The sequence below is a fragment of the Acomys russatus genome, chromosome 3, assembly GCF_903995435.1.
Source record: "Acomys russatus chromosome 3, mAcoRus1.1, whole genome shotgun sequence".
In the NCBI taxonomy this organism is placed as follows: domain Eukaryota; kingdom Metazoa; phylum Chordata; class Mammalia; order Rodentia; family Muridae; genus Acomys; species Acomys russatus.
Window position 1 is genome coordinate 85,629,551 of NC_067139.1, and position 24,557 is coordinate 85,654,107.

The 24,557-nt window shown below is 44.2% G+C and overlaps 2 protein-coding genes across 2 annotated transcripts in view; one reads left to right on the forward strand and one right to left on the reverse strand.

Moving 5' to 3' along the window:
* Nucleotides 1-1,799, reverse strand: part of Cenpj (centromere protein J) — a 58,588-nt gene extending 56,789 nt beyond the window's left edge. Inside the window, exon 1 of the mRNA XM_051143181.1 lies at nt 1,655-1,799. The gene's annotated coding sequence lies outside the window, so the exon portion shown is untranslated. The remainder of the gene's footprint in view (nt 1-1,654) is intronic.
* Nucleotides 1,800-12,471: 10,672 nt separating this feature from the next.
* The window catches only part of Parp4 (poly(ADP-ribose) polymerase family member 4), a 94,825-nt gene continuing 82,739 nt past the window's right edge, over nt 12,472-24,557 (forward strand). Inside the window, exons 1-2 of the mRNA XM_051143379.1 lie at nt 12,472-12,592; nt 23,888-24,020. Of these exons, the coding sequence (XP_050999336.1) occupies nt 12,549-12,592; nt 23,888-24,020 (177 nt within the window). The 5' untranslated portion in view covers nt 12,472-12,548. The remainder of the gene's footprint in view (nt 12,593-23,887; nt 24,021-24,557) is intronic.

Sequence of the window (24,557 nt, forward strand, 5' to 3'; positions counted from 1 at the left end):
TCCATCCAGCAGGGCATTAGGGGCATTTTCTTGATGACTGACTGGTGTGGGAGGGCCCAGCCACTGTGGGCCATGCCTCTTCTAAGCAGGTGGTTCTGGGTTATATAAGACCGCAAGCCATGCGGTGAGCCAGTAAGTAGCACTCCTCCACGGCCCCTGCTTTAGCTCCTGCCCTGGCTTCCCTGAGTGACAGACTGTAACTTGTAAGCTGAAATAAACTCTTTCCAAGTTGCTCCCAGTATTTTCACAGTGAAGAACCAAACTAGAACACCCAGAAAGACAGGGGGCTGAGAAGGAAAAGGGCTCCAACATCCTTGGTAAGAAATTTTTTAAAGCCCAAACTTGGGGGCTCACATGTGTAACCCCAGCACTGAGGAAGGAAGCTGATCATCATGGATGTAAGACCAGTCTGGATACATATCAAGTTCCAGAAGACAGAATGAGTGTAAAGTGAAAGTGTCTTAAAAACAAATCAAAAACAAAAATATCCAGAGCTGGGGAGATGGCTCAAAGTGCACAAGCCTGGCCACTGGAGCTGGTCCCAGAACCCACATAGGGGTGAAAGGAGAAAGGATTCCATGAAGTTGCACCCTACCCTCCACACATGAGCCATCACACGCAGGAAACCAACACTTAGAGCATATACACAGCAATATTTTAAAGCAGTAATCTTTAAACTAGATGACTAAAACAAAATTAATTTAGAAAGTAAACAAGTTGCAAAGTCACTCTGTAAAGTGAAAATCGTCAACTAGACTGACCAAAGTGTAATGGTTTAAGGCAGCACACACACACACACACACACACACACCTACCTTCTATTAAAGCACTAAAACTTCTGTACTTCTGCTACAATTCCATTACTATGATCCTAAAATGTACTTACTGCCATTTTAAATGCCATTTTAAAGTGCAGAAATACTGACTCACAGTTGGGCAACAGTGATGCACACCTGTAATGCAGCATGCGCATTGGATACGAGCCTGAGCTACACAGCAAGCCCTTAACATCAAAAGTGTCCCCCCCTCTAATTCTGCTTTTTATTACTTATAGGAAAGCCTGGGTAAACAACAAATAATAGAATGTCCAGGACAGACAACGTCATCTGCTCAGCAAGCTTGAGGCATTACTGTAAACAGACATCGAAAAAGCTGTCCTTTAGAAAATCGACTAATTGAAAACTTTGACATCTTTAAAGATAATCTGTTCAAAGCATAAATTATCTTCAGTGGAGGCAGAAGAGACAATTCAGACCCTGAAAACTTTCAGCTGACAGATCCGCCTCGCCCCACCCCCAACCCCACCCCGCAAAAACAAAAAACAAAAAACTCTTCTTAAAATCAACGAAGCTTTTGGAGAAGCCCGGATAAGGCAAGGCGAGATGGACCCTGGAGGTCAGCAAGAGGCGCCACAGCACCGTGCCCGGCGAGACTGTGTCCCCGGCGCGTGTCACTCAGGACAGAAACACCCACCCACCCCCGTGAGGGACGATCTCCCCGGGTGCTCGGAAGAACAAAGCGGGCTTAGGAGCCCCGGAACCACCGCCGCCCGCCAGCGCCCAGCCCTCTGCGCCTCGCCAGCCCGAAGCCCGAGCTGGCCTCTCAGGAAACGGGCGGCGGAAGGGCTCCTCCGCTCCACTCGCCCACCAGTTACCTTTCCAAGAAGAACCAGCCGTTCAGACCACTCGGAGCAGTGATTATCTGCATTGACCCGCCCGGGCATTTACAAACGAGCCGCCACAACCTCCGCAGCGGCCAGAGCCCCGCCTCCGGGACTGGCCCCGCCCAGTCTGCTCCGATGACTCCTGGGAAATGTAGTTCCTACCGCCCCTCTGAGCGTGCGCGCAGGCTCCTAGAGCTCACGTAAACTACAACTCCCAGCAACACCGCCACAAAGGTTGCTAAGGAGGATGACGCACTTTGCGCGCTCTTTTGCGGCGGGCACTGGTCAACAGCTGTTCCTGAAATTCAAGCCCTGCAGTCCTGACGCGTGCGGTAACAGAGGGCGCAGGTCACTGTATCTGGAACACGAAGACTTAAACCATATCTAAGAGACTACAGGTTTGGAAGCGTTTTGCTGCCTTCGCTTTTCTCTTTGGATGGGTTTGATTTAATAAAGACCTGTTTCTTGTTTTTTTAAGAGTGACATTGTTTGGTAAGATGAGTAAGTCAAGATAACCGCCGAAAAAGTCACTCCGCAAGTAAGCCGTGGCTTCACAGAGTGTTCATTCCGTGTTTAAATTTTATATGAAATTCTGAAAGTGCAGCTATTAAAATTATATGTGGAATGCTGAGCGCAGCTTTCACTATTTGTGTTGCTGCCGGAATACAGGCACGGCCCTTTAATCTAGGAAGCTACAGCACTTTATGTTACGAGCCTGATTTGAACAATATTGTAAACCAAATAGCATCTTTTTTCTTTTCTTTCTTTTTTTGTTTGTTTGTTTTTTGAGACAGGGTTTCCCTGTGTAGCCTTGACTATCCTAGACTCGCTGTGTAGACCAGACCAGGCTAGCCTCAAACTCACAGCCATCCACCTGCCTCTCCCTCCCAAGTGCTAGGATTAAAGGCGTGCGCCACCACTTTTGGGCACATCTTTTTTTTTTTTAATATGTAATTTTACTTTTTTAAAAAAAAATTTATGTGCATACATGTTTTGCCTGCACGTTAGTATGTGCCCTACCTGTGTGTCTGGTGCCTTCGGATATCAGAGGGGAACATCAGATCCCATGATCCCATGGAACCGGAGTTACAGATGTTTGTGAGCTACCATGTAGGTGCAGGAGCCATCTCGGGCAAGAGCAGCAAATGTTGTCCTTCCTGGCTCAGATGGAAAGGTGCCCTGGTACTCGGGAGCCCAGGCACTACACAGCTCTGAGAGAAAACCTCAGCAGAGGTGTTGCAACTCCAAGGGGAAGGTATCCCCAGATGAGCTGAGGTGCTCAGGAGCCTCAGCGCTGCTCCTCCTTTGTTTCTTCCGATGAGAGAGCTACATCGGGCAGTAAATCACTTAAAAGACATTTATCGGAGCAACAAATCCAGGAGCGGCTTGCCTCTGCTCCCAGGACATAGCAGCAGGGAACTCGGCAGACAAGGCCTTTATTTAGGATTTCTTAGGGAGTGGAGCTTTATAGGCCAAGGATTTCCAGAGTAAGAATTGGTAGGATTTCAAGTCCTTGCCATCAGAAAGTGTTCATAACCACTGAGCCATCTTACCTTCCCCATCTCCCTCCAACCAAGTAGCAACTTTAAAGATACCATGAGAGGAGTAAGGATGTAACTCAGCTGATGAAATCCTCGCCTGGTATGTTCCATCTGCAGCACTGTACAAAACAGCATTGGTGGCCAGACTCTAAGGGGGGGGGGGATTTGAATCAGAAGCTCAGGGTCAACCTGAAGTATATAGTGAGTTAGAGGCCAGCATGGAACATGAGACTCTATCTGAAAAAGAAAGCAAAACAAACAAACAAACAAAAAAACCAGAATTGCCCTTTATAACTAGTATAGCTCAAATAAACCACTATTATTAAAGGTAATTAAGTTTTTATACAGAGGCCTCAAACCTGGAGACTTGGGGAAAGGTTTTGAGAGGTTAGTTTTATTAGGTTACATAATAGATGAGGAAACCAAAGCTCAAAACTTCCAGGACCACACACACGTAAGATGCTGAAAAGAGAGTGGAGCTCAGCGGATAGCAAAGCCCCTGTCTAGTACGCCAGAGGTCCTGGGTTCCGGCCACAACCCTGCAGCCAATCAGCCAACAAATTAATAACTTAATATTCTTGGCAATTTAAGGGCTCAAATGGTCTTCATCTGGCCTGAAAACATGCCCACAAATCAGTTTATTAAGGTGCACGTCTTTGAGGGCAATCACAATATCCTCTACTTTTTCTGCCTACATTTTATTCTCTCTGGTATGTTATGCCACATTGCCACATTACTTGGGTTTTGTTGTTGTTGTTGTTTTTTAAAGATGTATTTGTGTATATGGATATATTGTCTTCATGCACACCAGAAGAGAGCATCAGGTTGTATTACAGATAGTTGTCAGCCACCATGTGGTTGCCAGTGTTAATGCCCAGCTGCAGCTCTGAGGAGGTCCAGGGTGGGTCTCTGGGGCTGGATGCCCTTCCAGTTCGCTTTATCTCTTGGATCGGCAGAGCTGATAGTTCAGGCAACTGATCAGGATTAAAAGAAGAAAGAAGAATGGGACTCCAAGGTTTCTTCTCTAGGGAGGAAAATTTAAACTGACCACAATTTTCCTATAGCTAAGGCTGTAAAAGCAGCTTCTAGCTACAGACTGCGTGGGGGTGGCGGGGGGGGGGGAGAGGAATAGGGGGGCAGGGAGAGGTGGGGGATTGTTGTAAAAGGAGGCTCTTTGATCTGTAGATAGGCCTCTTTGCTGGAGATCTCCAGTAAGCTAATGTAAACTTAGGCCTGCTAATCCTAAAAGGCTGAAGGTAAATCCCTGAGCCTGCTAATTTATTTGCCAATCTACAGGGAAATAAGAAATAAGAGAGAGATAGAAAATAAACCACTCACACGCGCATACATTCAAGAAAAAAAGGTGGATGAAGTTAGGCATCTTAACTTCAACTGAAGTTAAGCTTCCCAATTTCAACAACGTTTATTGTTGGTCACCATATTTATATTTCTGAGAAAAGAGAATTACCTCATACTCAAAAAAAAGGGCAATTAATCATGAAAACAAATAAATTCTAAAATACAACAGGTTATATGTTTTAAAGCTAAACATTTCTTATCTAGGTATCCATTATATAAGTTCACAGTGAATTCAGAGTGACAAAGGTAATATATGACTTTTCAATTAGGGCTGATCTAACTATACATTATCCAGCTATCTCTTAGTTCATAATGAGTTCAGGACAATAATTTTATCTGTCTTTCATTCTAAGAAACAGAGTAAATTTAAAATGACAACATAGGATGCCACAAAGTGATAGATAAGGTATAAGGAATTAGAACAGTTTGTATATATAGGCATTAAGGCTTGTGCTTAGCTTAGACATTTCTAGGTAGCCCCCATTATATCTTGGGTTCATGGAAAGTTTAAACCAACTTGCCTATATGTATGGTGAATACTAGGATTCCTGGTGCCATTTGGAGTGGAGGCTTATCTGAAGCCACAAATCTGCTACAAGGCTATTCCTGGTGAGGCATCTGGAGGTCCACAAAAGTATTTATTGCAGCCATAAGCTCTCTAAGATTTAACTTTTAAAACTATTTGAATCAAATCAGGAATTCCAGAATCAGGGATTAACTCATCTGAACGACAAACAGTATCCTCAAACAAGATCCTGTAGGAAGTTTGCTCAATCAGAGCTGGTCAATACCCAGAAATTGACAGTTCACACCAATGCCAGATGTTTTTTCTTTTTTGTTTTTCAAGACAGAGTTTCTCTGTGTTATCTTGGCTGTCCTGGACTTGCTTTGTAGACCAGGCTGGCCTTAGATTCACAGTGATCTGCCTCCCTCTGTCTCCCTGGGTGCTGGGATTAAAGGCATGCGCCACCATGCCCACCTCTAATGCCAGATTTTAGAGAGATGGAGCAGTGCACAATTGACAGGGTAGTCAGAGGTTGAAAGCAGTTCTGGGGTGCATCATAGTACAGACCTTGCAAAATACCAGATCACTTCCAGAGATCTCTCATACCTACTGAACTTCCCCAAATTAATGGCTCCTGACAGCATGTCAGAGGCTGAAAGCAGTTCTGAGGGTGCATCACGGTACAGACCTTTCGAATATGGGATCACCTCCTCCTAGACAGCCCACATGCCTAGTGAGCTCCTTTAACAGGATGGTTCTTGACATGCCAGGAATTGAACTCAGGACCTTTGGGAAAACAGCCAGCGCTCTTAACCCCTGAGCCATCACTCCACCCCCTGTCACATTTACCCAACTGAATAAATGGATTGTAGCACACTCATCCTATCTATCTCCTTATCCTCTTGCTTATGTGTCACAAAACATGACGCCACATTTTTAAATTAGCTACTAAGATTCTATATGTAAATTATCACCTGGAACCTACACTTAAAAAATAGGATATAATGGCACACACCTGTCATCTCAGCCCTTGGACAAAGGAGGCAGGAGAAGTAGCTACTTCGAGTTGAAGGGCAGCCTGGACTACATATCAAGGCCCTGTCTCAAAAAATAAACAGCACAAAAAATAAAAATATAAATAAATAAATAAATAAACAGCACACTATTCAATTGTTGACTATGTGACCCCACTTGTTGACAAACCATGTGCCAAAACCAACTCAACAGAGCATGTCACATGGTGTACAGATAGAGAACATCACAATTGTTCCAAAATTATTCAGTGACAACGTTTAAAATGACATAATATTTTTAAGACCAAAGCATAATATTTCAGCACATTTACATAATGGGTAATGTTTCAGATCAGAGTGGCGTATCTATCACCTTTTGCCTCGATGAGGTGTTTTGAAATATTTAATTTAATGTTAACTACAATTATATTTCTGTGCTAGGGAACATTAGAATTCATTCTTCCTGGGGCTGGGGAGATGGCGCAGTCACAGTGAAGTGGCAGTCTGCATCCTTAGCATCCACAGAAGACACAAAGCCCAGCACAGCATAACGCAGGATGGCAGCTAGGAAGGCGGACGCAGGGCGGTCCCTGAGTGTGCTGCCTGCCAAGGCTAGCCAATCAGCAAGCTCCAGGTTCAGTGAGTGACCCTGTCTATAGATAGACAGACAGACAGACAGACATGGGGGCTGAACAGATGACTTAGCAGTTAAGAGTACTTGCTGCCCTTAGAGAGGACCAGGATCAGTCCCCAGCTCACAACCATCTGTAAGGCCATTTCCAGGGAATCCAACTCCCTCTTCTGGCCTGCAAGGGCACCAGGCATGTAGTGAAACACTCATATACATTAAAAAAGAGTAATAGGTAGTGCTGGGCGTGGTGGCACACGCCTTTAATCCCAGCACTCGGGAGGCAGAGGCAGGCGGATCACTGTGAGTTCAAGGCCAGCCTGGTCTACAAAGCGAGTCCAGGACAACCAAGGCTACACAGAGAAACGCTGTCTAAAAAACCAAATAATAATAATAACTATTATTATTATTATTATTGGTAAATTAAATAAATAAAAACTGGCAGGTCAATGAGATGACTCAGCAGGTAAAGGTGCTTGCCTTTAAGCCTAATGACTGTATAGGTTCAGTTCCTGGAACCCAAATGATGGAAGAAAGCACTGAGTCACGAAAGTGGTCCTTTGACCTCCATACATTTGCCATGGTACATGCATGCACACACATAGAAGTAACAATTAAAATAAGGGGGCCAGTGATGGAAGAAGGCACCTTTGGAAGGTACGTAATGGCAACCTGTGGCTTGCATCCTCAGGAGCACATGAGTACACACACACACACATACACACACACACGAGTACACACACACACACACATACACACGCACACGAGTACACATACACACACACGCACACACACAGTCATTCTTTCTATCTAACTAATGCCCATGGTGGCTAACCAGACTCCATCTCCTCCTGCCATACCTTTTGTTTTGTTTTTTATTTTTTGGATACAGAGTTTCACATAGACAGCCTGACCTTGAACTTGCTGCATAGCTAAAGGTGACCATGAATTTCTTATGCCATGTGCTGGGATTACAAGCCAACCTACCTTGCTTGGTTTATGTAGTGCTGAAATCAAGCCTACCCCCATAACATTTTACTTTTGTAGATTTATAATTTATACAGCATTTTGCCCACATGTGTGCCTACATGCCAGAAGAGGGCACCAGATCTCACTATAGATGATTATGAGCCACCATATGGTTGCTGGGAATTGAACTCAGGACCTTTGGAAGAACAGACAGTGTTCTTAACCTCTGAGCCATCTCTCCAGCCCCCTTTATTTTTAATTTACTTTTTTTTTTTTCTTTTGAGAGACAGGATCGTGTGTAGTCCAGTCTAGCTTTGAACACACTATTTTGGTAAAACTAGCCTTGAATGCCTGGTCCTACAGTCCTGTGATTTGCAATTGCCGAGATCACAGGAATGCACCCTCAAGCCTTGTTCCCACTCTAATTGGTAGTGTGACCCTAAGAGAGTGCAGCCTAAAAAAGAGAAAGATCAAAAGCTCATGCAGTAACAGACTTTACTCAGGGCAACAGACAATCTATATTCTGAGGGTATTCTGAGAATTAAGCACGGTCAAAGAAGCAAAGTTCACATGAGTCAGCTGTACAGTCATGAGGGTGTGTTCACATGAGTTAGGCTGCATAAGGTTCAGAGGATGACTGAGCTTGGGGACACCATCTACAGAGCAAAGTAATCTGCAGTAAACTCACTCTTACCTAACTATCCCTGGGAGGGGCCGGAGAGCACATTCCAAGAGCAGTGTTGTGCTCGGAGGGATGAGCCCTGTTCCTTCAGAGTTTTCTCACAAGCAACCAGAATTCTCCCCAGAGCACTTCACTCATGGACTGTGTTCAAACAGTGCCTGGCTTCAGCAACTCTTTCTAGTATAATTATGAGAGGAGGGAGGAATGAGAAGATGTTCGGGGGGTGGGGGGTTCCCCTCTAGACTAGTGGTAGAGCTGCTGAGAGATGACAGATCCAAATTTGAATGGCTAATTCTGGCATGAGGAGGAAACACACCAACAGATGCAAGTTTCTAGCCCCCAGGTAAATAAATGCAAGAAACCCCACAGGCAACTCCTCTTAGAGGGTGGAGAAAGAGTCTGAACTCAGATTTCTAAAAAGTTCCATTAGAACGTGAAGGTGGGTTTTATCATTTTGATAGGATTGAGAAGTCGTCATGGAAACAAGCCTCTGGGCATGTATGTGAGAGACTTTCTCCAAAAGGTTCACTGAGGTGGCAATACCCACCCTAGGACATGCGGCCACATTCCACAGGTCAACAACCTGGATTGAACTAAAGGAAAAGCGGACATTACTCATTACGTCCTGACTAGGGACAAGATGTGACCGGCCACCTCCTGCCCCTGCAGCCAGGTCTTCCATGCTGGGGGTTGGGGGAAGTGGGAGGATGAGGAGGGTGGACTGTATCTCCTAGAACTGTAAACCAAAACAAACCCTTCCTTCCTAAAGCTGCTTTTGTCACAGCAGTGAGACAAGTAACTAGTACAGTAAAAGTGTTTCTCTGTTTGGTTTTTTTAAGAGAGGGTTTAAAGGTTTAACTGTTACTAATGCCTTGATTTTGCAGTAAAAGATCATGAAAATAAATATGTCTTGCCCAGCAGTGGTGGCGCACGCCTTTAATCCCAGCACTCGGGAGGCAGAGGCAGATGGATCACTGAAGACCAGCCTGGTCTACAAAGCAAGTCCAGGATAGCCAAGGCTGCACAGAGAGACCCTGTCTCAAGAAAAACAAATGAAAGAAAGAAAGAGAAAGAAGGAAGGAAGGAAGAAAATGAATATATCTATATAGCAAAGGGTTATCGGTCTACCACATTCTAGAATGTCTGAACCATAATGTTTAATACACAAAAAAGGGGGGAGTTCTGCCTTACTCTGTGCTGTCATGCAGCACAGCAATAGCAATGCCAATATATTGGCACACCGGTATTTTTGCCTTTGGTAGAGAGAGAGAGAGAGAGAGAGAGAGAGAGAGAGAGAGAGAGAGAGAGAGAGAGAGAGAGAGAATGAGAGTGTTTGCAAGAATATGTAAGCACATGAGTGGGGAGGGCTTGCAATGCATGAATGTAAATTTGCCTGTTGAGGCCAAGCCAGGAAGTCAATGTTAGTGTAGATGTCCTCAGTTGCTCTCCATTTTTATTTTATTTTATTTTATTTTATTTTTTTGGTGTGTGTGTGTGTGTGTGTGTGTGTGTGTGTGTGTGTGTAGGTCTTCCCTCACCTTCAACATGGAACTCATCAGGTTTGCTAAAGCGGTTTTGACCAGCAAGATCCACCTGTCTCCTGTCTTTTTCTGGCTGCCCTCACTTAGATTGCAGGTATGTGCTGCTGTGCACAGAATTCTTTTTTCTTTCTTTCTTTCTTTTTTTTTTCACAGAATTCTTTTTTCTTTCTTTCTTTCTTTTTTTTTAATAAATCCTGGAGATCTAACGCGGGTCTTCTGCTTACATATTAAGCACTTCACTGACTAACCTGAGCTTTCTTCCCTCTTTTTCTTTCTTTTTTGGTGCTGAAGATCCAAACTCAGGGCTTTGCACAAGCTAGGCAGAACTTTACCCGTGAGACCAATAATTTATGTATTTTCTTAGTATTTGTTTTTATTTTTGAGACAGGTCTTTATGGCCCAGACTGATTTCAAACTTATAACCATCCTGCCTCCACCTCAAGAGTGGCAAAGCAACAGCCATGTTGCTGTCACATGCCACCAGACCTTTATATGATGTTCAATTACATAGCTGTAAGACTTTATACTCCATAATAATTACATAAACCACCTTATAGGTTTTTATTATGTATATATTTCTTGAGACAGAGACTTTCTTTGTAGCCCAGGCTGGCCTGAAACTTACTATATAGTCCAGGAAAGCTCCAAATTTATGGCAGTACAACAGACCTCCTGTACTTCCTGATTGCTGGGATTACAGGCGTGGGCCGCGATATCTGGCCTTTCTCTCTCTCTCTCTCTCTCTCTCTCTCTCTCTCTCTCTCTCTCTCTCTCTCTCTCTCTCTCTCTTGTTATTGTTTGTTTTGTTTCATCCCCTCCCCTTTATTTTTCCCCTGGTTCTTTGAGTATAAAGTTAGGTTGTTGGTCTGGCATTTTCTTGTTTAAATGTAGGCACTCAGGCCTGCAAGCTGGCTCAGCTCAAGGTAGAACCACTTGCTAGCCAAGCCTGACGGCTTGAGTTCAATCTCCAGGACTCATAGTGGAAGGAGAGAGCCAACTCTGAAAGCTGTCCTCTGACTGTGGGACCCTCCAGACACACACACACGTGTACACACACAGGACAATCGTAAATGCCAGCTTTCACAAGTGTAAATTTCCATTAGAACACTTTTACTATATCCCACCAGTGTTGGTGTGTTGTTTTTTTTCTTTTATTATTCATCTCAAAATTATTCCTAATGTCTTTGTGACTTTCTTTCACCATAAGTTAAGTGAAAACATCAATTCCCATGTATTTTCTGCTTTCAATTTTCCCTGTTCCAGATCTCTAGTTTCATTTCATTATGGGTCAAAGATGGTATTTTCTATGATTTTTATCATGATAAGTTTACCTAAAACCATTGAGCATCGATTATTCCTGGTGCCTTAGTCTTTGCGTATAAGGTATGATCAATTCATATGAAAACATACAAAAGCTATGTCAACAAACGTCTCGATCTCCCCATACTTACAGGATTCTGTCACAAATTACACCTTTAATACACAATGTGCCTGTTAGTTTTGTAAAGATCAGTTTTTCACACTTCCATTTGTCTATTAGATCGTAAGTAGATTTCTTTTTTAAAGCTAGGGTCTCCTTGTCTGGCATAGTGACTCAGCCTTAATCCCACCACTCCAGAGGCAGACAGGGATCGCTGAGGTCAAGAACAGCCTGGCCTTCATAGCCAGTCGCAGGCCGGCCAGGACTGCAGTAAGTAAGACCCTAGGGGGGAAAAAGAGGGTCTCCCTTTGCGCAACTGGCTATGACAGCAGCCAGGCTCTACTTGTGTTCTTCCGGCCTCTGCCTCCCCAGTGCTGGGATTACAGAAGCAAGCAGTCACATCCAGCACAAAGCGATGTGATACATACAGCCTTTCAAAGTAGGTTGTATGAGGAAACTTGAGCCTACAACTCCACAGCAATAAATGGTGGCGCCAGAATTCAGCTCCATACCTTTTACACTCAGCTCTCTATTCTAGACCTTTTGTTCTTACTGCGTTCGTCGTACTCTGAGGAATCAGATTATTTCTCCAAATTAGTACATTTCTAACCCTAGTACACGCGAGGGACTATCAACCGGCTGAGCTGTATAAGCCCTAGCCCCATCGTGTCTCCAATGAGCGAAGGAATCTATCACATCCTTCAAACTCAGGACCTTCTCATTTTCTTCCGCTCTTGTTGCTGAAAATGGAACCCAGGGGCCTAGGATTGTTAGCCATACATTCTACCAAGGAGCTTCCTCTTCAGCCTGTTTGACCCAAAAACTTTGGGAAACTTGTTTCTTACCTGTCTTGGGATTCCAGCACTTTACCTAGCCCCCATCCATAATTATTTCTCCCTCAAAAATCACCATCCATCATATCTCCACATTCAAATTTTGGATTTGCCCCTATGGCAATTTACAGTCTGAAAGTCGAAACTGAAAGTCCTGACGAAAGCTAGGCTCATCTTGGAAACGGAGCTCCGCCTGCCAGGGCCGTGCCTTCCGGCCGGCGGGCAAGGTAATAGGGACAGCGGCGGGACACCCCGCTAAGCGGCGCTGGCGGCAGCGCGCAGGACCGGGGTTCGGGAGGCGCAGCCACGGTCCCGCCGCGCCCCTTTTCGCCCTGCTGTGCCTGGAGCGGAAGCGCCGCGGCTGGAACGCTGGCTGCGGGGGACCCAGGAGGGGATGGTCGGGCGCAGGAGGAAGGTCCAGGAGGGATCGCCAAGCAGGTGCGTGGGTGCCCTCTCCCCACCCGAGGCCTGATGACAGCCCCGAGGGCCTGGGGAGTCCTGGCCCAGGTGGCCATGGCCTTCGCGCAGGGGTCGGGGCCCTAAGCTAGATGCACCCAGGAGGTCAGACTTGTCTAAGCCAGTGTTCTGGGAAAAGAACCGCCGTGGAATACAACGTTTCTTTATTTTCTGAAAGTTGGATTTCCGAGGAAACTTAAACATACAAGTACTTATCCCAACTTACACAAGTGCAGTAAGTAGTTTGGTGGATACTACGGAAAACGTAATCTGGTCGCCTAGGAAGCGAGGTGGTAGAAGAAATGAGTTCATGGAAGTCTGGAGTTGAATTTAGCCAAACCTGACAGGAAGGCTTAGTTCTTGGGCCTATTAAAACAAAAAATAAGTAAAATAAAATAAAAATGAAAAAAAGAGGAAGGTTGAGTTAATTTACAGTTTAGCCAGGACTGAGAATGTTACAATGTATTTGAAGGAAAAAAAAAGAAAGGCCAGGATATATACCCATGTCGGTTTGTCCTAGTGTTATATTTATGCCTCTGCCCTACTAGATGGTACTTCCGGTGCTGGTGCTGTGGCTGTTCTTGGTTGTCAAACTGACAAGTGAGCCTCCCTTGAGAAGCTGCTGCCATCAGATTGGCCTCTGGCGAGTGTCTGCGGAGCATTTTCTTGATTGCTAACTGATGGGAGAGAGCTCTGCCCACTGTAGGTGCAGCTTCTGGGTGGGAGGTCCTAGATTGTATAAGTAAACTAGATGAGCAGAGAAAGAAAGCAAGTCAGTGGTTCTCAACCTTCCTGACGCTGCGACCTTTTTTTTTTTTTTTTTTTTTGTCGGGGGGTGGGTGGGTTCGAGCCAGGGTTTCCCTGTGTGGCCTTGGCTGTCCTGGACTTACTTTGTAGGCCAGGCTGTCCTCGAAATCAAAGCGATCCACCTGCCTCTGCCTCCTCGAGTGTTGGGATTAAAGGGGTGCACCATCATGCCCGGCTGCTGCGACCTTTTTAATACAGTTCCTTATGATGTGGTGACTACCTCCAACCATAAAATTATTTTTCTTGCTACTTCGTAACTGTAGTTTTCCTACTGTTACGAATCATAAAGTAAATATCTGTGTTTTCTGATGGTCTTTAGGAAACCCCTGCAGAAGAGTCTATCGACTCCGGGGGTCGCGACCCTCAGATTGAGAACCACTGGCCTCCCGGTTCCTCTCTGGAACTTGGCTTACCCTGGCTTTCCTTCATGACCAACTATTAGCTGTGAGATGAAATAAACCCCTTCCTCCTCAAGTTGCTTTTGGTTATAATTTTATGACAACAATAGAAACCTAATTTAAATCAGGCTCTTGAGTGGGCCTCTTCAATCCCAGCATGACATCTCTTTCAGGAATCCTATTTGCTATGGCCCCTTACAAAACATACAGGCCAGTAAAACAGCTCCTGCCAAGATGCAGCACGATTCACTAGGGCATGGAGAGGGTAGTCCTCAGCCTTCTGTGGATCCTAGACGGCTAAACGACAATATGTAAATAGCAGCGACCCAAGTCACTCTGACTGAGGACTAAGGCGGGAATCTGCTTTCCAGGGGCTTAACCATCCCATTACAGAGGTGCATTAGTGCTGCCTTTTAGTTTGGCCGTGATAATACTGTCAGAAAGCTTTTCTAGAATTCTGGGCTTTAATGTATGTGTGAATGTTTTAAAGTGATCTGGATTCTAGCAAGGCATGTAAGTAAAGCAAAGCTTCTAAGTAGGATTAGCCCTCATGCAGAAATGATGACAAGCGTGGAAAACAGCCAATGGGAGAAGAGTAGCATGTGATCCACCCTGGGACCTATGCAGGGCAGCCAATAGGAAGACAGATCTTGATGGGCAATGCTAGGATACCCTACAAAGAAGAAATGTGGGTGGTAAAGACTACACACTACCATTTACTAGGAAGGCAAAGTTTTTCTACTGTGTAGTTTTTTGTTGGGGGGGGGATTTTTTTGTTTGGTTGGTAGGTTGGTTTGGTTTGGGTTTGGGTTTAGTGTTTTGAGACAGGGTTTCCCTGTGTAGCCTGTCCTGGACTCACTTTGTAGACCAGGCTGACCTCAAACTTACAAAGATCTGCCTGCCTCTGCCTGCCCAAGTGCTAGGATTATAGGTGTGGCCACCTCACCCGGCCCACTGTACAGTTTTTTAAGCTTTTGTCAGTAATTAGGTCTCTGTAGCTATAGGTACTTATTTCTACGTCCTCTCTTCTGTTGCATCCATCTTTGTGTCTGTGTTTCTGTCAGTACATAGAGTAGTTGTCGCTATGGCACCACAGTATAGCCTGAGGTGAGTGCTGTTCTTTTTGCTAAGGAGTGCTCTGTTTATTGGGGTCTCTTGTGCGCCCATAGGAATTTTTTCCCACTTCTATGAATAATATCCTTGGAATTTTAATGGAGATTGCTATGAATCTGTAGTTCATTTTCAATAACAGCTATTTTTATAATATTCTGTAATATATTCACATAGGAGGCTTTCCTTCTAGTTTCCTCTTCCAATTGGATTTTAAAGTTTTTATCAGAGAGGTATTTCACCTCTTGTGTTAGATTTATTTCTAATTCGATATTTTTGTTTGTTTGTGTTATTTTATTTGGTTTTTCAAGACAGGATTTCTCTTTTGTTTTTTTGTTTTTCAAGACAGGGTCTCTCTGTGTAGCCATGGCTGTCCTAGACTCACTTTGTAGACCAAGCTGGCCTCGAACTCACAGTGATCCACCTGCCTCTGCCTCCCGAGTGCTGGGATGAAAGGTGTGCACCACCACTTCTGGCTTTTTTTTTTTTTTTTTTTAGATTTTATTTTATTATGTATACAACATGCTTCCTGCATGTGTGCCTGACCACCTAAAGAAGGCAATAGATCTCATTATAGATGGTTGTGAGCCATCATATGGTTGCTGGGAATTGAACTCAGGACCTTCGGAAGAGCAGCCAGTGCTCTTAACCTCTGAGCCATCTCTCCAGCCCCTTAATTTGATTTTTTTTTAAAAAGCTATTGAAAATGCCTTCCCCCTCCCCCAGGTCTTTTTGACAACTTTATTATTAATTCATTGAAAGGATACCTATTTTTGTTTGTTTGTTAAATTTGTTTCTTGCTACTCTTCTAAAAGTGTTTATCAAATCTAAGGGTTTTGTTTGTTTGTTTGTTTGTTTCTTTTTTTTGTTTTGTTTTGTTTTTGGCAAAAGCCAGGTATGGGGACACATACCAGTAATCCCAACACTCTGAAGGCTAAAACAGGAGGATCAGCGTGATTTTGAGGCCTGAGCTTCACAGTGAGTTAGAGGCCAGCTAGTACAACAATGAAAGCCTATCTCAACACTAAACCAGTCCAGTAAGGTGTGGTGGTGACACCTTTAATCCTAGGTCTTGGATCATAGGGGTGCGCAAATCTCTGAGTTCAAGCCAGCCTGGTCTACATAGCAAGTTCTAGGCTAGACAAGGCTACAAAAACAAATAACAAAAGCCTAAAGCAAACCAAACAAATTCAGTAAAAATCAGTAACACAAACTCTCTGGTGGAGTCTTTAAGGTCTTCTGAGGATAGCGTCATATCACACAGAAATAGGGATAACTTGGCTTCTGCCTTTCCCATGCGTATTTCTCTCATTTATCTCCTCTTACTAGTCCAGTAAGACTTCTAGAACCATATTCAACAGAGTGGAGAGTGGCCACCCTTGTCTCCTTTCTAATTTTAGAGAAAATTCCCCATGTAATGTAATGTTGGCTATAGGTGTGTCATATTTAGTTCTTGTTACATTAAGGTGTGTTTCTTCTGTTGGTACTTTCTCAAGAACCGGCCTTGTATGAAGGTTGTTGGACTTGATGCAAAGGCCTTTAATGTGGCTATAGACATGATCACATTGTATTATTTCACAGGTGGGGATATGTTGAACCAATCTTGCATCTCTAGAATGAGACTAACTTTATTACTGCATTCTTGAAATCGATCTACAATATTTTAATTTTGTGGTTGTCAAGGAACTTGGTCTGTGGTTTTCTCTTTGCTGCTGCTGTGTCCTATCTGGTTTGATGTCAGAGGGACACTGGCTTCGTAGAGTGAGTGTGATCTGTCCCTTCCCTTTCTGCTTTGTGGAGCCGTTTGAGAAGTGCTGGTGTCAGCTTCCTCTTCGCAGTGTAGGAGGGCATGGCTGCGAGCTGTCCCAGACTGTGCCCGACTTTATGGGACTATTTTATTACTGTTTTATCTTAGTCACCTGTTGGATCTGCTTAAATTGCTCAAGTCTTCTTGGTTTAATTCTGGTAGGTCACATTCTGGTAGGAATGTCTTCATTTCTTCCAGATTCTCTAGGTTGTTTGTTTGTTTGTTTGCTTGTTGTAATGCAAGTTAAAGTATTCCCTAAGATCAGCCCTACTCTGGCTTTCTGATTAAGCACTCATAGCTATATAGTTCCTTCTTAGGCCTGCCCTTGCTGTAGCCCAGGCTGCCCTTGGCTTGGTCTTGCTCTTTAGTCTGTATCTCTTTATTGGTGAGTCGAGCCACTTACATTTAAAGTTATTACTGAGAGATCTCTACTACTTCCTGACATTTTGCTGGTTGTTTTCCTGGTTGGGTGGATTATTGTTTATTCTTTTTCCCCGTTCCCATTAGGAGTTCGCTGCTTTACTGTGTTGGTCCCAGGCTTGTTCATCATCCTTCCAGAAATGCCTCCTTCCATCCTCTGCAGATAGGGTTACAGTGGTCCATAAGCATCTTCTGCGGTACAGGCTTGCTGGCCATCAGCTGCCTTGGATGGTGCTTTTCTCGAAATGCCCTTATTTCTCAATCAAATGGAAATGATAATTGCTGGGTATAATAATTTCGGTCATTAGTTATTTACTTTCAGCAATTAAAATATTCAGTCCTATCTTTCCTGGCTTGTAGGGTTGATGGTGAGAGAGATGGTATTATTCTGCATCTCTGTGGGCAACTTGGCACTTTTCTATGACGTTCTGTTTATATTGTTTCCTCATATTTTTGGTGTCTTGACTAGTCCATGTCATGTAGAGTCCCTCTGGCCATGGCTGTGATTATAAATGCCTCTTGTGCTTGGCTGTTTTCTTTCTCTAGAGCTGGGAAATTTTCCGTTGTAAGTTCATTGACTAGACAATAAAACAGTAAAAATACTAAGAAAGTATAACAGTAGGGAACATGGCAAAAAGAGGAAGCTGAGTGTGGTGGCTCACACCTGTAATCCCAGCACTTGGGAAGCTATTTAATGTCATGGGTTCAAGGCCACCATGGGCTAGAGAATAAGAAACAAACAAACAAAAAAACCCAAGACAAAAAAAAATGCCCAATAATGACAAAACAAGTATAAACAAAACTAGATGAATATATGAAAATATTAAAACATTTCCCTTTGGAGGGTTTGGTTTGGTTTAGTTTTGGTTTTGATTTTTTGAAGCAGGGTTTCTCTGTGCAGCCTTGGCTGTCCTGGACTCACTTTGTAGACCAGGCTGGCTTCAAACTCACAGAGATCCGCCTGCCTGCCTCCCTCTCCTTCCCAAGAGCTAGGATTACAGTTGTGTGCGCCACCACACCTAGCTAATCAAATGTTTTTTTAAAAAAACTGGAGACTGCTATTGTGTCCCAGGGAAGTCAGCTGAGCTTAGGGGCCCTCCTCAGGGCTTATGTCCGTGTTGACCCTGAGCTGCACAGGTGTCTGGCACCCTAAGGCCTGATCTTCCAGTCAGTCACTTCTCTTTTAGGCGTCTACTTACAGGTGACTCTTGGTTTTGAGGCTCCCCAGATTGTACCCCCTGGGGTGGCTAACTTGAAGATGTCTTCCAGGCTGTGTTGAGGTGGAGGACCTGTTCTAGTACTTGCAAGACCTCCTAAGTATAAATGGCTCTGTTCTGGCTAGCTGCAAAGGGCGGAGAGCTGGCTCTGGAGGCTGAGTCATGTGTTGACCTCAGGTTCAGGGCCGTCACACCTCACCCATCCCTGCGGCTCTGCAGGACTGCCTCCTGGCAGCAGTCTCCAGCCTCTGCTCAGGACTCTCTGACACTTAGTTGTTCCCTGTTGCCTCAGCCAGGTGATTGACAGGCCAAGCGGGATTACCCCTTATGTTTTGGGTAGCTTGGAATGTTAGGTCTCCATGCAGGCCAAAGAAATTGCTTTCCCCAAGGGGCCATGCAGAGCCATGATCAAGGCTCTTGGGGCATTTACAGAAAAAAGAAACCCTCAACATCATTGAACACAGCTCTTATATCAGTTCCTTCCTTGGCAAGTGATTATTTTGTTGTTGTTGAGACAGAGTTTCTCTGTGAAATAGCCCTGGCTGTCCTGGACTCACTTTGTAGACCAGGCTGGCCTCGAATTTACAGCGATCTGCCTGCCTCTGCCTCCCTTTGGCTGAGAGAACCTACCTCTTCTCCTTGCCCCAGCTAAGCAATCAGAGCTAGTTTGCTATCGGACAGCACCAGCAAAGGCCCCATGTTCACACATGTTCATACATGTTCATACATGTTCACATATGTTCATACATGTTCACATATGGTCATCCGTGTTCACATATGTTCATACATGTTCACATGTGTTCACATATGTTCATACATGTTCACATGTTCATGCATGTCCGCACGTGTTCACACGTGTTCACACGTGTTCACACATGTTCATACATGTTCGCACATGTTCGCACATGTTCATACTGCTCCAGCATCACTACCCTGTTCAGGACCCTCTGAGGAGGTAGCAGGCTGGCTCGTTCCTTTGTGAAGCACACAGCCGCATTCTGAAAAATCCCTGACTCATAGGGCCTGGCAGATAAAGAGACAGCTGCACATGATCAGATCTTTGACAAGTGGCCTCACTAGCTCTTTAGCGAATGGAGCTAGTGTGTTCTGTGTAGTGGTTGTCACAAACCAAACTTTTGAGGCTCCTGTCATTTAATGTTTACTTTAGAAGTAAAGGTTTGTTTGCTGGGGCTGCATCTCAGCGACAAAGGCTTAAGCACAAGCCCTGGGTTGGATGTCTAGCATTGCAAGAAAGAAAAAAGAGAGAAAGAAAGCAGAAATGAAAAGAGAGGAGAAGGGAGGGGGAGGAGAGAGAAGGAGAGGGAGAGTGGGAGGAAGGGAGGGAGAGGGAGAGAGAGAAAAACACTTCTGTGTTCTCGAGCCACAGGTCTGATGCATAACTGAAATCTGGCATGTTTTTTGGTGAGATTCCTCATGTTCTACGTTAGAGCAGCACATTCATCCTTCCTCCTGGAGGAGGGAAGCTGCTCCTACACACTGCTCTTTGTTCTGAGACGTCATCATAAGGGCAGCTCAGGAGGAATGTGAGCCCCAGTGTCCACACAAGGAAATGAGACGGCATGAAGCCCAGCTCTCCCATCAGCAGACACAGACACACAATCACAGGGCCCAGGGTTGAAGTGGTTGGCTGCCCTTACTATAGTCCTTCTAGAGATGAGATAGAAGACAGATCTTTTAAGATGCTGGTCCCACCATTACCAAGCTACCAAACAGATGGCCAAATTTCTGAATAAAGCGAAGATTAAAGATTCAGGTCCTGGGTTTTTGCCCGTGTGTCAGGCAGCGCGAAACGGTTACGTTTTCATCAATATGTGTATTATGAACCTGTAGACAGAATTCTCAAAGTCATAATATCAGCCATAAAAACTAAAATTATTCCCCAAACAGCATATATCAATATTGCTGCAAGCTGGGATAGTCATGTTAGTGATGGTTTTCAGATGGGGCAGGGGTTCAAGGGGACACTGTGACAAATTACTGGGGACCAACGGGTTTGTTAGAAGCATTTTTAACACCATGCTCAGAGAGATGGAGGGCAACACCCCAGTGGGGGCACTCCAAGGAGAGTTCAGGCCCCAGCACCAGCGACTTCTTTTTATACTTTGGGGGTTGGGGGGGCAGAATGCATATCAAGAACCTGCAGCCAGGCTCCCTAATTCATGGCAGGAGGTGGGAAAGGGGGCGGGGAACAGGATGTGGCATCATTTTGACTCCTCGAAGACTATGACATGAGCTAGCTTTGTTCCTGGGACACAGAGGCTGAAGCAAAACAGTTGTTGCAAGCTCAAGACTGGGTTACAGAATGGGTACCAGGCCAGCCAGGGCTACATGAAAGAAAAAAAAATCTGTCTCAAAATTTGTGTGACGTGGGGGATGGAGGGATGACTCAGAGGTTAAGAGCACTGGCTACTTTTCCAAAGGTCCTGAGTTCAATTCCCAGCACCCACGTGGTGGCTCACAACCATCTACAATGAGATCTGGTGCCCTCTTCTGGCGTGCAGTCATACATACAGGCAGAATACTGTATAAACAACAAATTAGTAAGATTTTTTTTTAAAAAGTATGTGTGTGTGTGTATGTGTGTGTGTGTGTGTGTGAGAGAGAGAGAGAGAGAGAGAGAGAGAGACTTGGGAAAAATGCCAGTGAAACCCATTAAATGCATAATTAAGATATACTCATAACAAAGCAGTTTTAGGGGACTGGAGGAATGGCTCAGCAGTTGAGTGCATACTCCTCTTACAGAGGACAGTTTAATTCCATAGCGCCAATGACAGGTGGCTCACAAAAGCCTGTAACTCCAGGTGTGGTTGGATGCAACATCTCTGACCTCCAAGGACACCTACACTCATATGTACACACCCCACCTCATGAATATACGTACACTTACTTTAAAATATTAAAACTAAATATTTTACCAGGGTAGTGGTGGTGCACACCTTTAATTCAAGCACTTGGGAGGCAAAGGCATGTGGATTTCTGTGAGTTCAAGGCCAGCCTGGTCTACAGAGAGTTCCAGGACAACCAAGGTTTCAAGAAACCCTGTCTTGAAAAACTAAATAAGGGCTGGAGAGATGGCTCAGTGGTTAAGAGCTGCTGCCTGCTCTTCCAAAGGTCCTGAGTTCAATTCCCAGCAACCACATGGTGGCTCATAACCATCTGTAATGTGATATGGTGCCCTCTTCTGGCTTGCAGGAGTACATGCAAGCAGAGCACTGTATACATAATAAATAAATAAATCTTTTTTTAAAACTAAATAACTTTAAAAAAAATTAAAACATTTCCTAAATGGTAAAATAACTCAAAAGCAAACAAACTAACCCCACAAAGGAGGCTAGGAGTTTGGGCCCTCAGGTTCCAACCTTAGCACAATACACAAGAAGTATAAAAATAAATACATTAGTAATTCTGGAGCTATGGGTACAGCCCAATACTACAGTATATGCTTAGCATGCACATACTTTAAAAACATATTTTTTAAAAAAGTCAGAACACACAAAAATCATAAACTCCGGGAGGTATATGAGTCCAGAGTTGCAGGATATTTGGTCACACTGTAAACCCAAATTGTGTCCTGGAAAAAACTGTTTCTAGTTGTGGTGTGGCTCAGCCCTGGCACACATCTTTAATCCAAATCAGGATTAAATAAAGTTTAACCCTAGGTTAACAGGGAGTGAACACAGGGGAAAACAAAACAGAAACAAAAACAAAGTAAGAAGAAGTCAGGAGACAGAGAGAGATGCACAGGAAGGAACATTGAGTTTGACGGGTTTTGTTTTTTTGTTTTGTTTTGTTGGGTTTTGTTTGTTTTTGAAAAAGGAAGTAGCCCTTTTTCCTTTTGGGACATCAGCTGAGGAGGAAGATCAGCTGGGTGCTTTCTCTGCCTCTCTGAGCTAGCAGGTTTTCACCCCTGTTGGTTTGAGTTTTTTTTTTTTTTTAAACAACAGACCTCAGTGATGTTTTCTCTGTGAGTTCGAGGCCACTCTGGTCTACCAAGTGAGTCCAGGACAGCCAGGGCTACACAGAGAAACTCTGTCTCAAAAAACAAACAAACAAAATATATATATTAGTTAAGAAAATTGATGAGAGGGAAGGAGGGATGGGAGGATACAAGGGATGGGATAACAATTGAGATGTAATATGAATAAATTAATAAAATATATATTAAAAAAGAAAAAAATTGAGACTACACTACTGTGCGGTCCACTGAGCCTGCTACCTTGCTTGTAGCTGCTTGCGAGGCATGGACTGAGCTGCCCAGTTTGCTGGAACACTTGAACTGAGTGTTTAAGACACGTGTCAACCAGAATAAATGAATTATGGTGCAATACCCAGGCCAGTGAGAACTCTGTAGTGATCAAATTCCACCGCACATCGAACAGCCTCAAGCAATTCACTTCCCCAAGCAGAGGATTGCAGGCTGCCTCCATTCATGCCTGACTCACGAAGCAGAGAGCCTCATGTTCTCCGGAAAGGTGGAAAGTTCTGCACAGAGGTGTGTGGGGCAGGAGAATAAAGGCCGAAACCGAAGCCAGACTCCAGTCCTGCCCCTTTGTCAGACTGCTTCATGTGATTTTGGCCTCAGCTCCTCCCCTGTGAATTGGGGATGAAGTGTCAAAAACCATAATTAGGCAGGGGAATGGCTCAGTTGGTAGAATGCTTGCCTAGCATTTCCCGGGTTCGATCCTGAGCACCATATAAACTGGGCAGAGTGGCTCACACCTGTACTCCCAGCGCGGAAGAGGTGGAGGCAGTAGAATTGGGAGTTCAAGGTAGCTACATAAAACCTTGTCTCAAAACAAAACAAACAAACCAAAAAAAAAACCCACAAGGCCAAGCAGTGGTGCACACGCCTTTAATCCAGCACTTGGGAGGCAGAGACAGGGGGATCACTATGAGTTCCAGGCCAGCCTGGTCTACAAAAGCAAGTCCAGGATAGTTAAGGCTACACAGAGAAACCCTGTCTCGAAAAAAACAAAAACAAAAACACCCAACAAGTTGACGTATCACAGAGATATTTGTACATTGATATTTATCCACAATAATTAAATTATGGAATAAACCTAGGTATCCAACAGCAAGAACAGATAAGGGAAATATGATGCATATACACAGTGGGATTTTTTTCTTTTTTTTAGCAAAAAAGAGAGTTACCATATCATTTACAGAAAAAAAAATGGGTGCGATCAGATTAAACCAATTACAGAAAGACAGATATGCTCTCTCTCATTTGTCCTTCCTAAATTTCATATGGATACATAAAAATCACACATGTATGTGTACATATGTAATATATGTGCATATGTATATAGAAGTAAAGCTGTGTAGGAAGACAAAGAGGATCAACAGAAGGAGTGAGAAGGGGACTAGGGGTATGAGAGGGAATATGGTCAGTGTATAATATAGGCTCATATGAGCTTAAAATCATGTAACACAGCAGCAAGCAAAGGCCTGTAACCCTAAACTTCTTCTTTCTTTTTTTTTTTTCTTCTTCTTTTAGGATGACTTTGGGAATCTTTGCAAATTGTATTTTCTGCTTGAAAGTCAAAAACTTACCTGGTCAGCAGAAGAAGCAGCTGCAAACTGATATTAAGGAAAATGGTGGAAAGTTCTCCTTTTTATTAACTCCTCAGGTAGTTCCACACCTCACCCATTGCCTTCGATTCACTTGATGTGTTCAGGGAAAACCTCTCATGGTTGGAGAGTAGTCGGAGAAGACTGACCGCAGGAGGCCCCGGGACTTCACCCTCTGGCGGATGGATGGGCCGGAGGACCCAGCCCCGCCCAGACTTCTTTTGTAACATTGTCTTTACCTTGTGAATTTGATCAGTTTGGGTTTAGCCAAAGATGTAAATAGAATTTCAGACCAGCCACACCTGTTCTCAGTACACTGTGTCACTGGCCAGTAGGTCAGTGCTGGGCTCACAGCTGGGGGCAGGAAGGGCGTGCGTGGGGGAGGTGCGGGGGAGGAGGACAGACTTGGAGCGAACTCATCTTTCTGCTGTGGCTTATCTCATAAGGGCTGAAGGGAGCTGCTGTTTCTCCAGAGAGGAACTGTAGCCTAAGCATTTAGATACAGAATTTCACAAGTAGATGTAATCTTGAAAAATGTTAAGGCAGGTCCTCTTTATTTTTTTTATTTTTTCTATTTTCTTTTTTTAAGATTTACT